Source organism: Nestor notabilis, unplaced genomic scaffold (assembly GCF_000696875.1).
Source record: "Nestor notabilis isolate BGI_N333 unplaced genomic scaffold, ASM69687v1 scaffold1001, whole genome shotgun sequence".
Lineage (NCBI taxonomy): Eukaryota > Metazoa > Chordata > Aves > Psittaciformes > Psittacidae > Nestor > Nestor notabilis.
In genome coordinates this window covers 27,382-54,361 of record NW_009915837.1, presented here as the reverse complement: position 1 = coordinate 54,361, position 26,980 = coordinate 27,382, and the positions used below count along the sequence as shown (strand labels likewise).

At 38.2% G+C, this 26,980-nt stretch overlaps 1 protein-coding gene across 1 annotated transcript in view; it reads right to left on the bottom strand.

Annotated features, from left to right (window-relative positions):
- Positions 1-1,821: 1,821 nt before the first annotated feature.
- ST8SIA4 (ST8 alpha-N-acetyl-neuraminide alpha-2,8-sialyltransferase 4) overlaps positions 1,822-26,980 on the bottom strand; it is a gene marked incomplete at its 3' end in the record, with an annotated part of 51,754 nt that continues 26,595 nt past the window's right edge. Inside the window, exons 5-6 of the mRNA XM_010024308.1 lie at positions 3,456-3,726; positions 1,822-1,854 (exon numbers count right to left, since the gene is read on the bottom strand). Coding sequence (XP_010022610.1) covers positions 1,822-1,854; positions 3,456-3,726 — 304 coding nt within the window. The remainder of the gene's footprint in view (positions 1,855-3,455; positions 3,727-26,980) is intronic.

The following is a 26,980-nucleotide window of genomic DNA, read 5'->3' as shown; positions in this document are numbered from 1 at the left end:
ACAAAGTAACAGTGCTCTTAAAAATAAATAATGTGCAATTTCAGAGTGATACCCTGAAATATGCTAATCTGGATCCCCATCTACATCCTGGACATGTCTCTCCCAGGAAAGTCACTGTAAAGAGTGCTCAGCACTTTGCTAGATTAAACACTAAAAAACAGGTACTGAATCCACATCTGTTTTTCTTCAAATTGCAGTCAATAGAGAAAAGGTGATGACCCTAAGCACATGTTGCTTACATTATTTAACAAAAAAAATGGAAGAGTCTTTATTACACATCAGATTGTGTTAACCAGCCAAGGTTTGAAAGGTTCAGTTTATCTTATGTCTGGACAGCAGCTCAGAGCTGTGGGAGACAGAACTGTCCCAGAGCTGAAAACTTAACAATCAAATATATTTATCTATTATTTTTATGTAATATGAAAGACTCTGCCACAGAAACATTAACATGTACATTAATAAACAATTCACAATAAATTGATCTGAATTAAATGAAGTTGTTCAATGTAAAGCTGCCGTAAGAATTGGAAAAATACACACTGCTGTCTTGATTGTAGCTCCCAGTTCTTATTTTTAACATATGTTTTGGAACTTCAGCTGGCATTTGATATGACTGATATGAGGATCAATTTGAGGAAGACTCAACTGATGGGCATTCCTCACTTGCTCCTCACCAGCGCAGGTATCATCACAGCGTTAGGGATCCTTCTTCTTTTTATCCTATCTATCTGCCTCGTATTACTTCTTGAGAGTGTTAGATGATAAAAATGGTGATTGTAATAAAACCTGCTTGTCTGATCTGTGCTGTAGGCAACACAGGAGGAGTGAATGTATATAATCAACAGAAACCACCCAAGGCAGCTATGGAGGTTTACGATGTTGCCCAGTGAAGAGCCACAAGGTAAAATTTATTCCACTGTGAAGTACCTATACAGCAGCTAACCCTTTGGTGCTATGCTCCAGGTCACCTTTAGGGAAAAAGAGTCACACAGTGGAAGTAATCTGGTTTTTAATTCAGGACCTGGGGTGACTCAATAGAAATGCACAAATTGCCCAGGGCAATACAAAGCCAGGAGGTATACAGGAAAGGGTGAAAAAAAATCACCTGTCAGTTAATATTTTAGTCTACTTGCATTCCCTTTTTGTTGATGGCCTGACACTAGAGAGAAGACAAGCCATTCCCAGAAGAAAAGATAAAGCTAAACAGATGCTTCTCTGAGCTTCTGTGAGACTGACAGCTGTTAATTCTTTATCTCAACAGATATTCTGTCAATGTATATGAAATAAGTTTTAAAAGATCAACAGCAGCAAAACCCTAACTGAAAGAACAAGAACATTCCCACCTTCCATCAAGGAAATAACCTTGTCCTAAACTCTTAAGTATACATACACAGTGTACAAATAACACCCTTCGGCTTACCAAAATCAAACTAAACACATTCAAGTCTGTATTGCTCTTTAGATCCTCATGATGCCCTGGTATGAGTGGTGATCATGTTAGGATCACATCCCACACCTTAGCATATAGCCAAAGTAAACTGTCTTGGGTAGGAAAGACTGGTGAATTAGGAAAGATGCTACTGTGTCTTAGATACAGCAAAATAACTTTCTATTTCCCAAAAAATTTTTTGCAGAACTGTCTGCAAGGCAGTAATTTAGCTACTACATTTGCATAATCACAGACCTTTAGTCATGCATGATGAAATACAGGTGAACTTGAGAGGAAAATTGGGTAATAAATGGCACTTTTAGCTAGTAAATGTTTGAGAGTGTTGTGCTACATAAGAAATTGCTCAGGTCAGTTAAAAATTCAATAGATACATGGAATATCATATTTGGAGATGAGGACCCATCGTAGAGCTGAGAACATAAAAGAAAATACCCATACATTTTATCTGCATGCTTTCTCCTCAGCCTTGCCTGACATGAAAATAGTGGAACCATGGTGTTCTTCATTTACCAGCTCCATTAGCACTAGAACATCATATTCAGACAGGTTTTTTATGTTAGTATATGCTGCGCTGACACTTTACCCTCTCTTACCTTCCTGTAATTTCTTGTTCTCTTTTGTGAAATAAAAGAGTGGTTTCATGGATAAACAGGAATGATGCACAGAAAAATCACTGTGAAATAATGCAGCTCTCTGTTATTTCAATTACACATCAGAACATCAAGCTGTTACAAGTGAGTAGTATCATCCAACACTGTCAGAAATTTCAGTTTTAAAAGAACTGTTTGATCTACAGTTCTTTGTTTTCTATTTAATTGGCTAGGTGTCCTTTTTTTTTTCTTTAGACATGTTCCAATGTCACCTGAGTTCCTTTAGACTTTGCATTTTCCTTTCAAATCAGGAACAAAAATTGCGTATGTATATATATCTTTGAATGCATGAAATGATCTTTACTCCTGCAGATTTTTCTGAAGAATGAAATTCTATATGCAAGCTCAGTAAAAAAGCTTTGCTTTGAGATGCTAACTAAAAAATTTAAACAACATAAAGAATATGCTCCCTTCAGTGGCAAAGAAACATCATAATAAATCTACGCCGTTTCTTCAAGGAAAAGAAATAATGTGTATAAAAATAATCTCTGGCACCAAAAATAAGGGCACCTTCTCATATGTTTTCAAATTTGAACACAACATAAAACTTCTCTTTAAAAATGGATCAAAATGACCTCTGAGTGGCTCCATGTAGTGGGCATTGACAGCGGTAGCTAGAAAAACAATTGGGATGTTACGGGTTGTGTGACAGCAGGATGCAACACAGTAACAATTGATAAAATATTTGATGTTTCCCTCAACCCTCCCACCCTTATGAATTTTTTTCCTAAGACAAGTCCATAAGATACATACTTTAATTACATTCTCAAAATCCTTTAAGGGCTCAAATACTTAAAAGCAACAAAACCCAACCAACAGCAGTAAGAAAAACAGCAAGAAAAGCTGAGATTATAATACAAGATCATGAACAGTCCTCTGACTGAAGGCATTTACTGATTTGCTTGATCTTACGGACTTCACTTTCTCTACTCAATTCCATCACGATCTTTTTGCTAAAGCCTTGTTTAATTGCTCAAGAAATATTCCATCCACTGGAGATTTCTTCTGAGGGCTGCCTGACCACAGAAGAAAGTCAGCAGCAAGCAGGCTATATTTTTCTTCTTGAATTCATGATGAGTCACTGGAACCTGTAAACACTACTGAGCATACATTCAAGCTTTGTTCTTAGTGAAAAGTGGCACTTACTTGAACCCTTGCATTCAAGATAGCTTAGTTACATAGCACTTTACAGGAATAATAGCTGGTTATGTACTGATAAAATTCCTTTTTCTGATGGCTTAGTGGGTATTGAAACCTATCATCACTGGGATCTGATTGCCATTCCACAACATCTTTATGATGAGGTGTATATACTGTACTTCTTGTTGTACTTTACATGAGCTTTATTACTGTATGCATTTCCCTGTTGTTAATTTAAGTGCTCCTCTGTTATGTAATACATACAATGTCTTAAACTCTAATGGCATCCTATGAGGACTGGCATTAGAAAAGTACCGATACTTCAGATCATCGTAATAATGGTACTTGACTGGTTTTCCATGTAAATCCTTTGGGAATGGCCAAAATCCATACAGGTGAATTTCATCACAAAATCTGGTGGCAAGTGTATACATGAGAAGACCAGTGCTGGGTCGTTTAATGTGGACCTTGTTTGTCAGCCAATAGCTGCAAAGAAAGAAAAAGCACATTAAGAAACTCTCATACAACTTCATGTGAATAAATCCTGTAAACTTATTTTATTTGTTATGCATTTATTTTCACTATAAAAAAAGCAAAAGTTTCATTCTTCTCTCTAAACTGAGATTATAGATGATGACACTATTTTGGCACACCTTTATTCCACGTAGAAGAGAAGTGAAACTTAACACTATGCTGAAGAAAACCTGGCAACTAAGGTTCTTAATTCAGGCTTTAACCCTAACAAGAAAACCTAATGCCTGAAAATGCTAGAAAACTGCAGTTAAAATCCTCAACCAGATCAGGGAACAGCCTCTTGCTATAAACTTTGATCTCTTTCAGTATCCAATTCACCTTATCAAGTCAGTCCTACATGGAATATTTGACTGTGATTACTTCAGATTGCTTGCTAACTAGAAAATAAATGGAAATAATAAATATAACACCTTAAGAATGTAATTTTCAGAAGTAAACAGAATTGAAGCTTTGATTACTTTGTGATCAAGTACATAAAGCTTCCTGGTTACTAACAGCAATGTCCAGAAAAGCAAAGTCTTATATTAATAATTTTTAAAAGGTTTTGTTTTGTACTCAACAATTCACAGATCTGACTGAAGCTATAGGAGAGTTTTCCTAAGCCAGAAACATGTCTGGTTGTGGGTTTATAAGCTGCAGAGGGTTTTCAAAGGGGTGAATGGTGGATAGGTGCAGAAGGAATATGCGAACTGAACTTGACCCCAGCACCCACCTCAAAATCTTCCATCAACATTGTTCTACATCACTAATCTTTAAAAATAAAACTTCTCTAAAACAGTGACAGCCTATTACTGGCAAAATGCTTCTCCCAAGTTTGATTCAATGTAATGTTTGTTAGTACCTTATAGAAATAAAAAAGGGTATTTAGAAACTAAATGTAGTCATTCTGCTGGTTCAGATGAGCAGCAGCCACATGCATAGTTGTACTAGTCAAACTGTATGAATGATTGGCTGAGATTAAGGGAGGTAAGCAAGTCATTAACAGAGCATTACCATACCAATCTGTATCACTTCATTGTATCACAATATTCTTGTTGGAGGATGTGAATTGTTTCTACCATAAGGTAGAGAAGGGCTCAAGGGAGATAATCCTCACAAGACCTGAGGTAGGCACATGTTAAGCTGGGTTACAATAAGGTTGGAACTCAAGAGGATACAAATCAGGTAGCTTTAAAGGCATTTAGTGGTTTAGCAGGAAGAACATCCCACCCACCATTATGGGACAGCATAGCAAAAATATGCCTTTAATCAAAGTCTGAAGTGTGCTAAAGGCACCAGATGCTATGCAGCATTAAAAATATCCACCAACTTGAAACTGGCCTTTCAAGTTCCACTCTGTTAAAAACATTGGACCTAAAGGCTGACGCCCTTGACTCACAGATATATATATATGCATGTGAAAGACAATTTGTTTACTTTTTTGCATTGTACCCGTTTAATTTCTGAAAGCTGAAGGAGTCTGCAAACAGAAAGTAGTTCTAGGCTAAGTGATTCTAGCCTTCTCCAAAGCCAATATAGAAGGAATGACTGAGAATTTTGTTTGGCTGTAAAACTCAGGATGGTAAACAGTATATTTAAGAAGCAAATACAATAAGGAATATTTGCATGTAGAAATGACAAATGCATTGTATATAATTTTTTTCACTGTTTTCATAAACCTGAGTTTTCAGACAGAGGCTTTTGAGATAAGATGCTAAGTAGTTTGCTTCCCACTCTGAGAAACTGCCATGAATCTGACCACTTTCGGGACTTCATAGCACAGATATAGCAAAACAGATTAAAAGTGAAACTTCATTATTAAATTCCTGTAGAAACTGGTGTTTGTCTCTTTAAAACATTGCCAAACGGCAGTCAAATTGATCTGTGGGAAGTTGCTTCCCTCACATTGTAACCTGTTTTACAGAAAGTGTATGCATCCCAGATAAAATAACTATATTGTGTTTCATTTCAGCCTGAAATAAAAGGAAGGCTAGTGCAGTAGTTATTTTAGCCAGGCTCATGTATTTGGTTTTTAATAAAATTACACTTAATATCAGGTTTGCGACAGGTAACTAAAAATAGCACAACACACCATAAGATTAAAGGACAACCTGCTGATATCAGGGGACTGCTAACACTCTCTTTTCCATGACAAAAAGCTATGCTCAACCAACTCGAGCAGTTCTAACTATATCCTTCTTCTCCTGCTCTTCTGATATTATCCCATTTTCAGCTCAGCTTCTTGTCCCAAATCGAAGCCATCTTTACCTCCAAAAGCTTTGTAGCTGCCTCAGACATATTACATAGTCAGTCATGGGCACACACCTTAGACCTCTGTCATCCAGTCTTTTGTACAATTCTTTCTTTCTACTGAGCAGACACACTTCAAAGAGATCTCACATGATTTTAAAATTTGAGTAGTAATAATCTACATGTTTCACTGTTACATACAAAAATTTAAATAATCAAAGACATCTTTTGGTATTTCTGTTAAGACTGGAGATAAGTATTGTCAATAATGGGTTTGTATCAGGAATATTTTCATACTTTCTGGTTCTTTAGGCTTAAAGAAAATTATTTTTCCTTCCTTTTTAATGCTGTTATCTTACCAAAAGCTAGTTCTTATATGTAGTTTCACACCATGAATAAAAGACTTGCATGTTTTAACATTCTGTATATAAAAATGTAATTTTTGGCAAAGACTATTCTTTATCTCTACTAAGATAATAATAAAAGCTAGGGTAAAGGAGAAAGACTTACGTGTTAGATAAAATAATTCGATTTTAAATTGAGACATGGGTATAAAAATTTAACATCTAAGTAATGACTTTTACAAGAATCATGGGATTATTCAGGCTGGAAGGGACATCAGCAGATCTCTAGTCCAGCCTCTTTCTCAAAGTAAAGTCCCTTAACCACTGCTGACAGGGCCCCTGCTCCAGCTCAACCACCTCTGCAGCTCCTCTATCAGGCGGGCCTAAAGTAGGTCACAGTGCTCTGGATGTGGTCTAACAAGTTCTGGGTAGAGGAAGCAATCACTTTCCTCACTTGATCAGTTACCCTCCTGTCAATACAGCCCCAGATGTTTTTGGCCCTTTGCTGCCAAGGAGCACTGATGACTTGTGCTCTTGCTTCCCGCCAGATCACAGAGTCACAAAATCTGTTAGGGTCTGAAGGGACCTCTGGAGATCATCCAGTCCAACCCCTGCCTGAGCAGAGCTACCTGGAGCAGGTCACACAGGAATGTGTCCAGGAGGGTTTTGAATGTCTCCAGAGAAGGAAACTCTACAGCCTCCCTGGGCAGCCTGTTCCAGTGCTCTGCCACCCTCAATATAAAGTTTTTGCTCATGCTGAGGTGAAACTCTCTGTGTTTTAGTTCATGGCCATTGCTCCTTGTCCTGTTGCTGGGCACTACTGAAAAAAGTCTGGCACCATCCTCCTGGCACCCACCTTTGAAATATTTATGTGCAATAATGACAACCCCTCTTGGTCTGTTCTCTAAACAGGCCTGCCTCCTGCAATCTCTTCTCATAAGAGAGATGCTCCAGACCCCTGAGCATCCTTGTGGCCTCCGCTGGACCCTCTCCAGTAGCTCCTTGCCTTTCTAGTACTGAGGAGTCCAGGACTGGATACAGTACACCAGATGTGGCCTCACCAGGGCCAAGCAGAGGTGGAGGATCAACCTGCTGGCTACACTCCTCCTGAGCCACCCCAGGACACTTGTCCCTGCTGGCCACAAGAGCACGCTGCTGGCTCATGGTCAACTTGTCATCCACCAATACTCTCAGGTCCTTCTCTGCTCAACTGCTCTCTAGTAGGTCAGCCCCAGCCTGCACTGGCACTTGAGGTTCTTCCTCCCCAGGTTCAGCACCCTACACTGGCCCTTACTGAACCCCATTAGGTTTCTCTCTGCCCAATTCTCCAGCCTATTGAGGTTCTTCCTCCCCAGGTTCAGCACCCTACACTGGCCCTTACTGAACCCCATTAGGTTTCTCTCTGCCCAATTCTCCAGCCTATTGAGGTTCTTCCTCCCCAGGTTCAGCACCCTACACTGGCCCTTACTGAACCCCATTAGGTTTCTCTCTGCCCAATTCTCCAGCCTATTGAGGTTCTTCCTCCCCAGGTTCAGCACCCTACACTGGCCCTTACTGAACCCCATTAGGTTTCTCTCTGCCCAATTCTCCAGCCTATTGAGGTCCTGCTGATGTCCATGTTCCTTCCAGCAGAGCTGATCTCTGACACTCAGTCAGCCCCTAGCCCATACGGCTGCGTTACTCATTCCCAGGTGCAGGACTCCACATTTGTCCTTGTTGGATTTCCTAAGGCTCCTGTTAGGCTATACGTTCAGCCTAATTGTTCAGCTAGACTTTGACCCACCTAGTAATACAGTTATCCAAACTACAGTATCCTAACCTAGATACAAGAATATTCTGGGAGATGGTGGCAAAAGCCTTGCTTCCACTCAAGTGCATGACATGCAGTGTTCTCCCCTCATACACAATGTATAGGATGTTTATAAAATGTTATTTTACCATTTTAAAAGGGACTTATCTTTATCAGATAAATCACATTCTGTTCTTATTCACACTGACAACAAATAACAAATTCTAACTGCTAGTGTAAGAAAGGAAAAGATGCTTTTGTGGAATATTATATTCCTACAACTAAAAGCAAGCTAAAACCCATGACTTTATAGTAAAATATTATTTTCCTACTACCTCGGAGAAAAACTGGTTTGAAAACTACCATCAGTTGCTGAGGATAAGACTGAAAATACAAAATAAACCTGACAGATTTGAGGGGGAAAAAAAATACAATTTATAAACAGGAAATGTAAGTTATACAGAGAACTGCCTGCAAAAGCTGGCAAAACCTCTTAAAGTGGTACTTCTTCAGAGATGCTTATAGAGATTAGAACTGGTCTTAAACTGCCTACGAGTTAACAGGGCAAACCATAGATACTGATATTGTAACATGTTTGTAATTTGAAATATTTGCATGCCAATTCTTGCCATCCAGGAGCAGCAAGAAGGCTTTTCACTCCAAGTAAAGAAGCAGAAACTGGAAAACTTCCTTCTACCAGGAACCTCCAGTCACACACTTGCTGTAGCTCCATCAGAATCAATGGGATTACAATGGAAAGTAAAACTTTTAAAGTTTGTTTCTGTTGATGTTAACAAACCCTCACTCAAGCTCTGGAATCCCAAATATACATTTGAGCATATTTCTTTTCTTTGTAACATTTTACTTTCAGTGCTCACAAATATTCATCTTTTCTTAACCCCACCTGACCTGAAACTACTTAACTCCACCCTGCATGAAGGAAATCTGAAATAAAGTGAAACAAATAAAAACTGTGGTGTGAACAGAATATAATACAAAACATTCCTTCTTTGTTCAGGAGTAACTTTCTGGCAAAACGATTGCCCCCAGTTACTGATACAACACTTCAACAGTTGTAACCAATTTTTGCCACTGCAGTACAAGTTAAAAATTACTGTACATTGGTCTTAAGCCTTGTAAGTGAGCAGTAAATTGATATGATTTGTAATGGTATGGAAAAATAAAAGGCATCATGAAAGAAAGGAATATTGAGAGGAAAAACTCTTTCTACACGTGAAAACTGTAAGAAAAAAACTAAAAATGTAAAAGTCTGCCCTGATGAATATGAGATACATCAATTTTTTACATCCTTAATCACTGTTAAAAGATTCCTTTGACACTTAAATTCCTCTTAAGGGTTTTCGGAACCTCAGTATTTTGGCCTTTAAAAATATTGAATCTCTTTCTGTCACATCAAAATATCTCCCATGGTTTAACCCACAGTCAAAACCACCACACTTTCACTCATACCTAGCAAGGTATTTTTACATTTATAAGCATGAAATGTACTACTATCAGCATGTTTGCAGAAGAACTGTTAATTGCATAACATGTTGCTGCCAGAAAATGATTTCTTGCAGTCATTGACAAAAATTAAATTCAGTTAAACACATAAAAACCAGACACATTTGTTTTAATGATAGTTAATGTTAAAACGATCTTCTGACAGGACTCTCTTACAATGACTAATATATGCAACACTTGGTGCTGATTATCATTACACTAAATGAATACTGGGGAATTCTACTGACAGTTGTTTCCTACTCTGGAATAGATGATTTCTGAATGTATTAAAACATGAGACATGCTTTCCCAAGGTTGTATGCAAAATTATATACGTCATCTGAGGCAAGGAAAATCTGGTATGATCAGCTACACAAATGAACTAAGAATTTGGTTGTAATATATTTCAAGAGATTTTTAACTCCTTTCTCTGGACAAGACTGAATCTGAGGAAACATGTGTGTTACAAACTGAATAGCTCCTAAGGTTATATATACCAAGCTCTGTTCATTGCATGGCAAGCTGATCTTCAACCAAACTCAATCATACACACTTGCCTGCCACTGAAATTCTGTTCCTTCTAGAGCCATTACATGGAGGGAATACTTTAAAAAGAGCTGTCTGAGAAATCTTATGTGACATTTTAAAAGTTAAAATACTAGCATAAATAAGAAGGTAGAGGCAAAAGATTGTGCGAAAAAAGACAAAATATTTCAATGTTACTCAAGCGTGTCTCTGTCAGTAGGAGAAGCTAGATGATGCATACTGTCTTAAAAAAAATACTTCCTCAAAAAATACTGTAGAACAGGACAACAAAGAGTGACATAGGCTATCAGAAGAATAAAGTAACTTCTGTATGAGTCTAGATTAATCAGAGTAGCTTGAAAGAGAGACAACTAAGCAGGGACATGGCAAAAAGCTCCAAAATGATGTAGTGTGAAAGTTGGCAAATGGTGATTTAATTACTGCTTTAACACAAGCACTGTAATATAAAAACTATGGTCCCGGTGGAGTTATTCAGTGGTAGGTCTGAAATAAACAGATGGAAGTACTTTTTTACACAACACGCCATTGAACAGTTCAATTCATTGCAACAGAGTATTTTAGATGACAATGGCAAACAGACTAAAAAAACCACAAATTGTTAAAATTCACAAACACACTGGTGCAGATGTAGCTCCTTCTCAAGGGTTTGCTAAGCTGCTGACCGTGATAGCACATATCACAGGCTAAGTATCTGCCATTTCCTCTCTTTCTAATAAGCATCTGTGTTGGCACCTGGCACTGCTAAGACCACAGGCTAGAGATGGATCTACTCAAACTGACATTTTTACGTACTTGGGCCAGCATCTGCTTTGTCTAGAAGGTGTTAGCTCAAAAAACTTCCTTACACTGAGAAAGAATAAAGCCTTTGCTTGTGTTTTCATGTCTTCAGTGGGATTAATCACATCAACAATATGAAGAGCCCTTCAACTGACCCTCTCAATTTATGTGAACATATTAATGAAAATGCATCATTTGTCCTTTTCTGACTGGGATATGCCTTTGGCAGGAGGCTGAACAAAGAATCTAGATTGTGAAACAATTAAAGTGTTAACAGTAACGCTGAGAGTGTGACACCCAGCATGGAAACACTGACGGGTGTTTGCATGTACAATAGCTTTCCATGTACAATATTTTGAATTAGTATACACAAGAGTCATTTCATTAAAAGGAATAATGTACTTTATCAAGAACAGAAATATTATCCAAACTTGTAATCTGCTTAATTCACTACTTTAACGTTCACTACTTTTTTTAGATTCTACTTTAATTCACTAATGTTAAATAAAGCAGATATCAAGGATCACTTGAAAGAGTGGTCTGCCTGGCAATCTTCCTTAGAAAAAGAGTGAAAATGCCAAGATATCAATGGTGAATGCAGTCATGTTACATACCTTGCACTGCCACAGATAAATAAGAGCGTGGCCAGTAGGCTGTCAGTCAGTGTCACCACCACTGCAGAGAATTTTAACACAGTCTATACCAGCTATAGAAAACTAAGAACATATTAAAGCTCACTTTCACCTGTCTTAAAATAAAACAGTTAGCTTCCCTAGTGTAGGAAACTATTCTGCTTTGCACCATTGCTCCAGCATGATCTGCACCTACAGGTGCTTTAATCAACTTCTGGATAACCATCTCAATAGGAAAAGGAAAACTATTCTGCTTTGCACCATTGCTCCAGCATGATCTGCACCTACAGGTGCTTTAATCAACTTCTGGATAACCATCTCAATAGGAAAAGGATCTGCTAAGTATGAAGAAGTATCAAAATACAGCATAACTCTGCCCTTCTGTCGCCAGTGAATTAAGAAACACTTGCTAAAGTTAAGACCAGTTAAGCCTATGAAATCTTTCCTCACACATAAAAACTTTGTTCTAACAAATGCAATCTTCTGCAGCCATAAGCGGCATATATTATCTGAAAGGATGGGGCAGTAAGGCCTACATATGAAGGAGAAAGCCTTGAGGAATAATTAACAGGATACGTTTAAGACTGGGGATATGCCTCAACTTCTGTTCCACTTATGCAATATCTCCAGGCTAGTGGAATACTTTTATTTGAACCCATACTAGCTCTTTTAGTTTCCATCTTAATAAAAAAATAAAAAAATTATTGACCTAAGTTTAAAAGGACATTACAGGATGAATAAATCTCTTTAACCATTTGATAAAAGCATTCATCCAAAAGAAAAGAGCCATGCTTCAATCCTTGATGAACCAATGACAACCCATAGTGCAGAGTCCTTCATTCTTCCTTCATAAACAAGGACTTTCAAAATTCCCCCCTTCTTTGGTTTTAAAGTAGAAGCATTCCAGCAGGACAGGCAGATGACATCCCTTTCCCCAGAAAAGCTCCCAAGACAAGATAAAGCAGGACTGCAGAAAACATGGGCCTCAACCTGGTCAGATGGTGGAAGAGGCAAGTTTGAGCCTTTGCAGGTGCTGTGTACCCAAGCTACAGTACAGAAGAAGAATGATAGCCATCATGTCCCATCAGCACCACATCTGTGTGAAAGCTGATTTTTAACAGGCACAGAACCTCCTTTGGGCACACCTACAAGACCAAGCTCTTCTTACAAGGCTGTGAGAAGATCAAGCTATCCACAGCTCTGCAAAGCTTAGCAATGAGGTACCTGGAACCCTGCTCACTGCTGTCACAACCAAGGCATTCCAGAACATGAACAAAAGTTAAACCTTATGACCAAAATTCTAAATTAGAAAAAAACAAGCTGTTTCCCTAAACACTTATGCCAGTATGCAAAACTGCTTGCACAGAATACATCTCAACTGATGCCAGATCACCATCTGTGAAACTTTGGTAAATGCTGGAGAATTGGGTTGGAAATAAAGATGACTAGAGAAGCTTGCAGAATGAAACTGTTTATAATACAATGCTATTATTAACAGATTGGGCTTGATCTAACCCACACTGATTACTGGTTGAAGGATCATCATGTCCATATTTCCTCTATCCACTTCACAATAACCATCTTCTCATAGTCTTGCTGGGTAAGCTGGAGTGCATAGACATCCTCTACTGTTGATGTCTTATTTTTAAGACAGACTTAACAAGTTCTTGTGTGCATTTGGTCCATTCAAAATTCCCTTAATAGCTTCCAGAAGGCAAAGTCACTTTTGTTATTAAGTTTTGGTATAAGTTTTTTTTCCTGCTTATCACTGGTCTTCCAGATCACTTATTCACTGTCATCTATGATTAGCCACACAATAGTTTTTCAGCTGTAAGGAGAGATGAATCTTCTCTTTATCTTCATGCTTTTCTCACCATGCAAATCACATTCATGAGAACTTTTAAAACAAGTTTGCTGAGCAAACCTTTTGCTGACATCTGTGGGACACTTTTGTCTTCAGGCTATACTTAACTGCCCAGCATTCTCACGCAGAAACACCTAAATGGGCCTTTTCACAGCCTCTTTTCACTTCCTCCTTTCTCAAAGTGTCGAAGTTTCTGGGACATCACTTCAATCACTTCTCTTTTCACAGCGACTTTTAAGCTACACAAATTACTCACTTGTCTCACGCTGCACTTGTTACTTCTGCAACATGTCCTGATCTCTGTCCACCACTAGTCAGTATTCTCTGCTGCTCCAAAATTGTGGAGTTTGCCCAGACTGTTGTTTTCCTCCAGCTCTAAAAACACACTGGAAACATTCATCTGCTGCTTGGGGAGTTAGAGCTATTCTTTGTGATATATCACACTACAGAAGAGAAAGTAGAGGCTACTTATTTAGATAGCTCCCGAAAACTGCAAAGAATACACATAAAAATATTTTTCAAAAGTAATTTCAGCCCTTAAGAATGTATTTACACCAAAAAGAGCACTGAACCTTTTGACAGTAAGCGTGGTTACTCTTCTGTTGCACAGCAATGCAAACACTTAGCCTTGTTTCAGAGTCATGGAAGTCATCGGCTGACAATCATTCTAGCAGTCTGGTGAAAAGCACTGCTCCTTCAACTGATGAACATAGCCATTTTTAAGAGCACAAAATACCTTCATTTTAAAAGAAACCAGCTGTAAATAATTTATTTAGCAATAACAGGTGCATGAGATGTGCACACAAGTACATATAAAAGTTGCAGTAAAATAGACCTGAAGTACATTTTACAGACTAAGAAAACTAATAGATTTCTAGAGAGAAAGTTGTCCTTTCTGGCAAATCAGCTCTTTTCTGAGGTTTGCTGGAAAGAGATATATCTCTCAGAGGGGTGTTCCATGTCTACCTTATTTCTGAGAGACATATTCTTGCAATACAGATAATGGGGCAAAATACAAAATTCAGTGAATTACAGAATCACAAAATTGTTTGGGTTGGGAGGGACTTTTAAAGATCACCTAGTCTAATCCCAACTGCTATGGGCAGGGACACCTTCCACTAGACCAGGTTGTTCAAATACCTACCAAGCCTGGCCTTGAACACTTCCATGGATGGGGCATGAAGAACTTACCTGTGCAACCTGTGCCAGCGTCTCACCACACTCATCGTAAAGCATTGTTCTGTCCAATCTAAACCTATTTTCTTTTAGTTCAAAACCATAGCTCCTTGCCTTTTCACTAGGGGCCCTGGTAAAAATTCTCCCTCTGCCTTTTTTATAAGCCCCTTTTAAATACTGAAATGAGCAATAAGGTCTCCTTGGAGCCTTCTACTGTCCAGGCTGAATAATCATATTTCTTTCAGATTTTCTTCATAGGAGAGGTGTTCCAGTCTTCTGACCATTTTTGTGGTACTCCTCTGGACTCACTCCAGCAGGTCCATGTCCTTCTTGTACTGGAGGCCCCAGAGCTGGATGCAGTCCTCCAGGTAGGGTCTCATCAGAGTGAAGAAGAGGGGCAGAATTACCTCCCTCGACCTGTTGGTCACATTTGTTTTTATGCAGAAGTCTGGCTTTCTGGGCTGGAAGTGTGTACTGCCAGCTCATATACAAAGATATAAAGATATGTTAATGTTTCCTTGGGTCTTATCCACATAATCAAACAGGAATCTTTCCTCATATCACCTTTTCATTAATGCTATACCTTCCTGTTACACAAGTATTTCCCCATTTCCTACAAAACAATTGGTAAGAAATACCTGGTTGAAACCTCATGAACTTTGTGTATAACCTAGAAGACAGTTCAGCTCAATCCTTTCTGTGCTAAGCAGGTTCTGTGTGAAAGTCCAAGCTTTCACTATGTGGCCATCTTTTATGACCAAGCAGAAAAGCACAAAGTACCAAGCAAAGCTTTTCTGAGCAAGACAGTTTCTTGACTGGAAGAATGCTTCTATCATATAGTCTTACAGACCTATATAATAGATAATGATAACAGCAACAGTCCTCTGGCACTCATGACTGAAGAAAGCAATACATTCAGAAAATTTGAGAATGCTAATGCTCATGATCATTGATTCATATGTGAATATGCTAAGCGTAGTGGGGGAAAGGCACTGAGCTACTTTGCTTACGCAGTTGTGCTGATGTGCTTCAATCAAAAGCATGTCTCTGCTTTTCCAGATGAACACACTTCCTCAGACCAGTGACTTTGATAAGTACTGAGCTGTACAGTTTTCCACCATGATTTCCACCATGATTTCCACCTCCCCATAAATTAGGGAATATGTAAACATCTCTAAACTCATTGTAATGGGTTAAGCGAATCAGACTTCTATACAAATCTTTAGAGACTAAAGATTGGAGCACCATTGTGTTTGCACTACCAAATCAATAGTTCAACACAAGCAAATAATACTTGCAAAAGTTAAGCATACTGATAGTCCAAACAAAAAACTTTAGCAGGAAAAGTACTGCTGGATTTCCATTCTGTAAAGCCCACAGGGCCCAATCCTAACAAAACAGTTCTAAAAATAAGCAATAGAAAGCAATCGCATTTTATGTAAATGGGGCTAGAAATCTAAGGATGTTTTGGAGAGAGTCGATTGGTTTTTTTCCTCTCATATATATTATAAATATTTCTTATTTCCTTCTCTGAAAACATTATTTGCTTTAGTTGGAATTAATCAGAAGTCATTAAGCAAATGGATAAATGGGAGGAGCAGAAAAAACGCATTTAGGTTGGAGATGATACAAGAATATTTTATTGGTTTTAGAGAAGGAACTACCTTTGGCTTCACAACTCATTTTTTATTCAGGAAAATAAGACTACCTACCGAACTCTTTCACACACAGAAACATCTATATAAAGGTGGGGGAAATAAGGCAAACCAGAAAGTAAAAGTATGGCAAAGTGACCGACAAAGGAAAGCATGTAGTGTATAGAAAAAAAAAACCCAACCAGGATTTGACATTCACAGAAAACCAGTATTTTACTTCACTGAGATTTTCAAGTTGTTAGGACACTTATAGCTTGTATTTTGACTCACATCATGTTCAGTCCGGTTTTGAAACAGAACTCCCTCCTCCGCTGAAGGAAAAGCTTTGCCCCAAGTGGTAACCACTGTTGGAAAACCCTTCCTCTCCACTCACCCTCTGGGGCTCTCTCCCATTCAGAGGAGGCACAAGAGACAGCAACACTGCTCCCTGCTGCTGGCACATTTCATGGACCTAGGTGTTAATCCAGACGGACTGTGGTGGGGGGCTAGCTTTCTAGGCAGATGTTTGGTCTGGCATCAGAACGGTTGATACCAGAGGTCAGCCTCTAGCTAAAGGGCAGAGATACAAGCCAATATCAGGACATCTTATATTGCTGGAGCTAAACTGAGAAATAGAACCCCAGAGTGCGTCCAATTCCACCTGGCCCATAGGGGCAATTTTAACAGAGATTGAGCAGAGCAATAAATAAGCAGCCTGCTTTCTACCAGTCATATTCCTGAAAGAGCCTTTATTTATATGTCTCAGAGTACCTCCTGAAGCCTCAGAAAGGCTTCTGAAGCAGTTCCTAGGTAGGAAAACTTGATAATGATTTGGGTCAGCACAGATTCCATAGCCAAGAAATTAATTTGACCTATGTCCTGCACAGTAATGATGAATCCTTTACTAAATGCAAAACAATAATTTTCTTATTGCATAACTATTAAATATCTGTTACACAATGGCAAGTACACAGATTATATTTCACCTCTGAGAGGAATTAACTAATTTTGAATTTCAGTTTCAACTGAAGTAATATATACCCATGTCAGTGAAATAATATGTAATACAACATAACCACATGATCACGTTAATCTTGAATTTACATGATTTACCAAACTGTGCCCTGGGCTACTGACTTCCTCAGGGGATTGCTGAAGGCATGACAACATATTCCATAAAAATTACCATATGCAAAACTATCTCCCATGTCAAACACGGGCAAATGGAGTGGAAAAGGAATTTGGTTTGGAACAAGAGTGGTACTGATTGGATAAGCCTCTTCAACCACATCAGCGAATGCTTCTCTGTGAAAGCCATGTCAAATAAAGAACAAGGAAAAATCTTTCATTTAAACAAAGATAACAATTCAGCTAAAGACTAGTAAGGGAAAAAGAACAATGTAGTCTTACTGACAAATTACAATAAAGAAGAGTCATGTGCAGCAGATTGACTGGTCGACATTGCTAAGTGCTCTGAAACACACAGGTAACTTTAGTTCAGATTTATAAAACACGCACTTCAAAAACTTACAGAATTCTTAATGTTTTTTCCTGCAACTTACAACTGATCAGCATTTTTGCTATGGCAGTTGCAGCACAATGTTACTGGAGTGGCATAATTAAAGCTAAAAACTTGCACTAATTCCAGCTTTCACCATTAGATCTAGTCTTTCATACTGATATGAATACTTGTTTTTACACTTATGCCCAGTAAACATATTTTTGTTTAAAAAATCCTAATGAGTTTTCTAGCTAATGAATTTTCTCTTTTCAAATGCTATCATGTTCAGAAAAAAAAAAGAAAGAGGGAGAACAAGAATAAAATGCATTGTGTCCTCTATGTATATTAAGGAATAAGGAACACTTAGAGGAAGGACCTACTCAAATTGCTAAATTTTTTGTCAATTCAGAAAACCCTGGAATAATTTGTTTGTTCCCCAAAACATCTATTCTACAGGACTGTATTCTTCAGAGCCCTTTTTCTAACAACTTATATTACCTGTTAAATCTTCTCTAAAAAAGATACAACTATGGGACATTCTGCTCCCTGCTGTGGCATATTATAGTCTGTATGCCTACAATACGGGAAAATTTATAAACATGATCCCATGATGAAGACCATGCCCTGTACCACGGAGCATTTAATTAATGGCACTGATACCAAAACTTATGTTGAAAAATGTAGTCTGTGAATTTGAGAATATGTTCAGGATGCGCTTTGCCCATTGGATTGATAAACAGGCTAAAACTGCTTTCAACTTGTGATTAACTCCCCTTGATGTGTAAAGTCAATAATGTCGAACATCAGCTTAGATAGATAGAGTAAAACATGTTCAATGCCATGTTACTTGTTAGACTAACTTCAATTATACAGAAGAAAATCTGACCTCTTTTGATTTAATCAATACAATCTGAAGTCTCCCTTCTAGATATTATTATACAAAATATCCATTACAGGCCCTTAAATTTTATCAATGCAATGAACCAGAGCAGATTAATGAGCTACAAAAGCTATTGATTTTACCACAATAAATCTCACAGCCATCACTTAATTAACCAATCAGAAGAGCCACCTTACAAATAATAGTAAATGACTTCAGCAAAATAAGAAGGCAGAAGTTACTTCTCAGGATTGAAATTACACAAAACTTTTAAACAGTTAAAAAGCATTCCCTGAAGCACATGCAAGTATGTATCGAAGAATGTGACTGAACAGAAAAAACCATGCTGCATTACAACTTAATGTAGAGCTCAGAAATGAGAAATTGCCTTACAAAGTCCATTAAATATGACAAGCACACTTAAACAACACACAGGAATCCACATGTTGAAATGTCAAAGGAAAGTGCCTTTAAAGAAGGACTGCTTCTCATTTTTCACATCCTATTAAGCTCTAGCTTCACTGCAAACAATGCTAACCAAAATGCCAATTAGCAGCAAGGAGATGCAGTGAGAGTGACTGGAGTTCTGCCAAGCCCACCAACTGGTTTCACAAGGACATGCAATAGACCATGAAAAAAACTGTTTCCAGCCACTGCTACACTTGGTCTGTAACAAATACATAGTATCTTTGTGAGAGGCTAAGGGTCCCACTACTGATTTTACAAGTAACTTCCCAACAGAAATTGCTCTGGATTTCCTCCAGAAAGATTTCCTGTCTTTAATTTGCTTTTCTCCAAGATTTGCTGATACAACAGCCTTCTGCATCAATTTCTCTTTCCTACTACAGATTTCAGAAAGAAGTATAGAATCACAGAATCACAGACTGGTTTGGGTTCGGAAGGATCTTAAGATCATCCAGTTCCAACCACCTGCCATGGGCAGGGACACCTTCCACTAGGTTACTCCAAGCCCTCTCCAGCCTGGCCTTGAACAGTGCCAGGGATGGGGCAGCCACAGCTTCTCTGGGCAACCTGTGTCAGCGCCTCACCACCCTCACAGGGAAGAATTTCATCCTTACATCTAACCTGAATCTCCCTAAACCTGTTACCCCTTGTCCTATTGCTACAGTCCCTGATGAAGAGTCCCTCTGTGGCATTCTTGTAGGCCCCCTTCAGATATCAGAAGGCTGCTATGAGGTCTATTTCTAGAGAAATCTGACAGAAGACTTTGTGATGATCTAGTACAGCTAGTATTTGCAAAAAGATTTAGGTATGAGTCCATTCCATTGCATAACTGCCTTTATTTTCTTTCCGTGGATTTCACGTACTTTAAATGTATTAATAAAGGCATCTAGCAGAAAAGTGTCTACTATAATTACTGTTGTTATAAATCAAATGAAAAAAAGATTACAATAATCCTGAACCAAATCATGTAGCCAGTTCACTAAACTATAAGATTAAAAGAGGGAAAGGAAAAAAAAAAAAAAAAAAAGTCTGCATAAATATAGTTAAGACAATTCTTTTAAAAGAAAAGGAAGTTCTTGTTACTTTCTTCATTAAAGCCTTTAATGAAAACCTGAACATCTTATTGTTACTTAGTATTATCCTAAAAGTCACAGTATATTGCCAGTGGATTTACTAAGTTACCATCAGCCATATAATTAACAGTAATTTGAAGTGAGCCTGAATCCAAGCTACTCAACTTCAAGTCATCAGTGTTATAGAAATGAAGTGTGTTTACACATTGGCACATTTCCCAGATATTTCATGCCTGGAACTTGCTTTGCTTATTACAAACAAGTTTACAGAAATTGAAAAAATTGAAAACAAAACCAGAAAGACAAACTTCCTCTTCTCTTTTACCTGTGCTCAGCTGATCATTACATCAACAACATCAAAGAGCTGAGATTTCCAGAGCCAATGATTCCTCTAGCCATATTCTCTCAAACACATCTTTCTCCCTCCCCAGAATTCATTTAGTACACCACCTAACTGACTTCACAGCCGGCCAGTGTCATCTCTACGGACCTGCTCCTACTATGAAATGTTCCCAAGGACTCAAAAGAAACCCACAAACTACAGCAAATCACTTCCCCTATGAAAAACCATGACAACCCCCTTGCAGACAGTAGAAATCTCAATTGCCACCACTGGTCCACAGGTCCCTGCGCTTTGTTGCCAGTGCTGGCTTACAGTAATCCCCTACAGCCAGCCGTGCTGCACCACCTACTCAGCACACAGTTTCCACAGTATGGTTCACAGCCATCATTGTGAGGTTTCATGTAGCTGTGCAGCTGTAAAAAGAAACTCTATGCTTTCTGAAAGCTTGTTGTCACTTAGAGCTATGTTCTGTAGTCTACCTTCTTCTATACTCTGTCCCTTGCAGACTAAAGGCATCATCTGGAAAGTTCGTGCCAAATGTGAATCTTTCAAAGCCTGCAAAACCCACAGGTGGCTTTTGCACTGTAGGAGCAGTCTGGAACAAATAGGATACTGCCCTTTTCTAAATTAAATTTAATCCAAAACTGAAGATTTTGATATGAGCATAACATGTGCCACCTGTTGGTTTCAGTATGACTCAAAAGACAATACTTCCTCTCTGCCAGCACCTCTGGTGAGTGTGTTCACCATTACACTGAGATGGAAAAAAAATCTTAAAAAAACCCTCATGAGTTCTGAAACCAGTGGTTGAACTTGTTCTCAGTAGGATCTTATCTCAGATCCTTTTACAGGTCTTCTTCGCTTACAAGTGGTAAGAGAAAATGATTACTTATTCTGGCAGGAAATTCCCCTGTATCTCACTGATGCTAGCTAATAAATTGCAACTAAATTCAAAATGAAAAGGCAAGTTCTGTCAATAACTTTCTCTAAGTCAATTTTCTTTTACCACTTCACTAAACAGATGCTTCAAAAAATGCAAATGATGACCCTTATTCCCACTGAATACAGAATGAAAAATGTAAATAAGCTGTCTCCACAGTGTTCATGAGGTGTAAACTATTATTTCAATATAGAATATTATTTTTTAAAAAAAAGTAAAAATAAAAGTTATGGGTTTTTATATTTTGGAAGTAGTGTTTATTTTCTTAATTCTTTCTGTGGTCCACTAATTTACTTGCTGAAAACCTGAAGGGCAAATTTCAAAAGAGGACTTCAATACAGCAACTTTATCATATCAAACTTGTAATGTAATCCACACACAATGTTGATCTCCCATACATGTACAGACACGTCCCTATGTCTACATATGAGCATAAGGACAGTAGGAAGCCTAAGAATAGGATTCACAGGAGCAAAGTCTACTGAAAGAGATGCATAAGACAGAATGTACAGAGGGGCAGAGACTTCAGTCTAGCCTGGGAAAGAAATGAGGACTGGTGAGAGATCTAAATATCATTCCATCCAAAATACAGACACCTAGCATCTAAGTCATATGGTGCACCTCCTGACACGAAAGCAGCAGAATCCAGACCCATCCCCTGATGAATCAGTTATTTTGTTTCAAAACATGTTCTGTGCTTAAAACATCACCAGGTATGACAGTGTTCACCTAGCCACCTGGCCTCTTTACCTGCCATGTGTCTGAAATCACAGAATTACAGAATCAGCTGGGTTGGAAAAGACCTTTAGATCATCAAGTGCAACTGTTACTTCAGGACTGCCAAGTCCACTACTGAACCATGTCACTAAAAGCCTCATCTACACAGCTTTTGAACACTTCCAGGGACAGTGATGCCTATCTTGTTTCTCTCCTCAGCTCAAGGAAATGTGTTTTAACTGTGTAATTACGTAACTGTGCCGAGTGCTTCTGTAAGCCCGAAAGCACCCTTAACTCCAACTGCTTTCACTGGAAACGGAGGGTTCTTGGAGTCTTTTGGAGTACAGACTTGGTATGCTCAAGCATGCGATCCTCACCCTTCTTCTTACTGTCTTAATTTTTCTCACTCAGTCTCTTAATTCTTTGATGCAAATTAGAACATGCTAGTAGGCTTCCCTTAGTCTCCGAAAAGCCTAAATCTGGCCTCTCTCACCCACACAGATGCTGTCTTGCTCCCTCTCCAATGTCTTCAGTGGTATGGGGGAGAAAACAGGAAGAGCAAGAAAACTCATGGATTAAGACAAAGACAGCTTACTGGGTGAATGAAAGAAGGGGGTAATCACTCACCACCACCCACAAGTGCACTGAAGCCCACCTGGTCTCTCAGCAACAGCCACCTTGGAAGACGAAACCCCACCATTCTTCTACTACCGCAGTTTTACTGCTTGCTGACCATGATGCTGTATGACATGGCATTTCCCTTTGGTCAGTTCAGGCTATGTCCCTTTTCAGCTTTTTGCCCACTACCACCCCCACTACCATTGGTAGGGGAAGAGTGAGACATGAAGAAGGCTTTGAGGCTATGCAAGCACTGTTCAGCAACAGCCAAACCACTGGCATGTTACCAACACTGTTCTACCTACGAATCCAAAACACAGCACCTGTATTTTGGCCAAGGACTGCCATGAATAAAGTTAACACCAACCCAGCAAGACCCAGTATACTTCAGAAAGAGGAATGAACAGCGGCTTTTCTCCTACCCAACTGAGAAATACTTTCATGTGTAGGCTCCTTGTGTAAAAGGAAGAGATGGACAGACGTGTCTGGGACGAAGGTAGCTACTAGTCTTGGCATTTGTTAACTTCAGACATAAAATGCTCGAATGCTACTCAGTGCTTCTGACCTGAAGCACTTAAAGTCTTTCTCCATTTACAAACAAGAATCCAGGGACTTCATACAAATCTATTAAAGCATTCTTAAAGAAACTCACGTGAACTAAAAAACAACACTACAGAAGATACTAAGCCAAACTACTCCTTCTTATGCTGACACCACTGTAAGGCTTGTCCCAGCATATTATTTCACTGAAGGACTGGACTGTTTACTCATTTTCACAAACAACCCAAGGAGTTGGAGTATAAGGTAACTGACAGCACTTGGTGGCATCAGCTTTCATCTGTCATGGTCGCTGATGCAGAAAGAAATGCCATTCATACCGCTCTTGACTTAGCTCTGCTAACTCCTACGTGGCAGGTAGAAGTGTAATTCAGAAGAATTACAAAAGAAGCTATCACACGCATGTGTATCCATTTTCATCTTCTCTGTATTGGTTTGGTTTGGGCTTTTTGTTTTGTTCCTTCCCCTATCCCCCCAAAACCATAACAAAAATCAGAACAGAAAAATAAGCTGTCCTTTACACTCAGTTTTCCTATTTTTTTTTTTTCCTTCCAGATTAAGGGATCAAATCAGAGAAGAAGATTAATAAATATACTTAGAACTAGTAGAATTTGTCATATGATAACATGGTATCACAACTTCCACTTTCACTGGAAAGTTTAGATACAAAGACATTTTTAGCCATATGGTAGTGGGCAAAAAGCTGGGACACAGCCAGGACACCTGACATGAACTGAGCAAAGGGAAATGCTGTACCATATAGCATATAAAGCTATAGACTTGTTTGCTTATTTCCATGGTACCTTAGTAATTAACTAAGAATTTGAAGAACTCTCTTACTGCCTGGATGCTCAATACAACTGCTTCTTATCACAAAAGCTCAGTAAGATCAAAGCTAAATGCACGTGTCTTTGAAAACTCTTGGCAGACATGCAGTCAAAACAAAAAACAGCAGAATTGTTATTACTTTGTTTTACCTTAGAAATGCCAGTTCAAAAAAAGAAGGAAACTTGACAGAACTTCCTCATGCACACATGTATCATACAGAATCAACAGATAGCTCACCTCTCACGTAAGAAAAAAAACAAACAACAGAGAAGTTACTCTCCATCCTATTTATACTACTTGCACAGCTACAATTTTTATTACAGAAGTATGACATGGTCAAATTAGGGCTAATTAATTTTGCACCATTTTATAATTTTCAGAAACACAGAAATGAATATATTTTATGCAAGAGAAATTAAATAAAAATAATTGAAGCATAAAAATAATACAGGAGAAAAGTAGTTGTCAAAATGAATATAAATCTGCAAATACACTGTATGAATAAACTGTTATTTATTTCCTGCTTAGCTGCTAATTAGCATTAGATATAGTGCTGTTGCTCATCGTAGATAAACTAAGCAGTAAAACTTGAAAATGGATGATTTCATTACTATTTTTTTTTTTATGACTAATTCTGTTGCTCTCCTCTAGCTGAAACCTGAAATTCAGCCTTAGAAGAGTAAGTTTTACAGGTCTGGAAAGCAGGGAAATGTGCCTTTTTTTTTTTTGTTTTTCCCTAATATTTTAAGTATTTGTATGACATGACATAAAAGATGCGGTCATTTTATATTGAATATAGCATTGTATTTTTAGCTTCATGGCCATTTTTTAAATATTTTGTTTTCTGGGGTGGTTATTTATTAACTCATGTACTAAAAAATGTCTTTCCTTATGAAATACATTTTAGCATTAAATAAAAAAGTAAAGTCAGTAAGCAGTAAAAAAAGAAACAGAAGTGTTTACAATACGGATTGCTCCCAGCAATTGCTTCTTTATTAGCACAGAGCTGCCAGAGAACTATCTGGTTTTGGCATGTTTGAGTTTCTCAAAGTATTTTTTCTGTAATTCCCACAGTAAAGGACTCTGGATCCATGGCAAAGTTGTGTAAAGGTCAGTACATTCAAACAACAGCTGTTTGCTCCCACTAGTAAAAGAAAAAAAGACTCTACTGAAAAGTGACCATAAATAGGCACAGCATTCTCTTTACATAGGCAAACCACAGATATTTCAGTGGGAACTCTCCCATGTTTAATGTAAGATCAAGTCTAACACAGCTCATTCGCAGGCAGTATCATGGAGGAAATAAGCTGAGCTTAAGCAAATCCCACAGGATGTCCACACGATTGTTCCATACCCAAAAGACGGGAAGGAATCTTAAGTGAAGCAATTTCAGCACTGTTACTGCTGAGTGACTAATAGTTCGTGGGATCACTCCAACAGGAAAAAAAGCCAAGAAAACATTCTTACACATGAAGATGAATGTGAGAATCTTGTTCTGTGTAGTTGGGAGAGGAAATATAAGAAGAAAATTCTCAGAAAATTACTGTATTGTAAAAGACTGTATTGCTTGGTGGGGGTGGGGGTGTTCTGCTTCTTCAGCAGATGTCTTTCGCTAGCAGAAGCAGAAGACGACCTGCGCAAGTCACTGTAAGTTTTACTCTGGCCTCCACCTAATGTACCAGCAACGTTCTCAGTCTCAGGAGCCCTCTCTACTCTCTCCAGGGAACTGCAAGACAGGATCCATAGCAGAAAGCATCTGCTGATACTACTTTCAGGTTTGGTAGTCTGCCACCACTGGAAGTAAACAAGATCTGGACTCTAGTCCCAGCAGGCTCAGTTCCTGTTTGCCTACTGTTAAATGCATATTCCATTAGAGCTCTGCTACTGAGTCCAGACTCTATATAGACACTGTCCACACCTCAAAGACTATTCTCTCACCTGGAAAATACCATTAAAAATAATACTAATGAAAGAGGTGAGCATTAAATCTCAGGCTTATTAATAAATCAAGTTTCTGAAATTTGTTGTTAAATTAAATTGTAAAAAATGTTGTTTGGTTTGTTATTAGTTACTTTGCAATTAACCTTCTTGACAGTAGCATTAGAGAGCAAACAGATCCTCTTAATCATTTAAGATCTTCATTTATAGATTCTAGTTTTATCTTGAACTCTGTTATGCATTGCTTACCTCCATTATTTTGTCAATAAGATATTCACAATTACATTCAAAGTTCCATAAAACAGCTTTTAGAAACATTTGGTGAAGAAATCATGCAATAATTTCCAAATCTAGTATTCTAACCTGAAACACAAACTTGTTTATCAGGAAGTACAAAACAAAACAGAGAAAGTAATTTATCACATGAAACCACTTGATCTAAAACTACTGAAGTAAAAAATCTGAATCCAACAGCTGTTTAAAATATATTACTGATTAAAAAAATATATATCATGATGGACTTAGTATTTGCACCATCTGTTTTTAATATATTGAATCCCTTTGAGATTTTGGAGGAGTTGCCTAATTTGCAGAAGTTCAATACAGACAAGATCTGCAAAAAAGCAATTTCTTTTTCCAACACCGCATTACCCTTTTTATGACCCAAAAAGTGCACAAATGGATAGGAAAAAATAAAGTTTTCAAAAATTATCTTAGAATGAAGTCATTATTCTACTATCTGATCAACAGTAACTCCCAAAGACTATGTTCTGCTCAGAAAGTTACTTTTATTAAAAGAGAAGAAAAATAGGAGCAAGATTTTCATCGTTGCATGTGATTGCAGCAAAAAT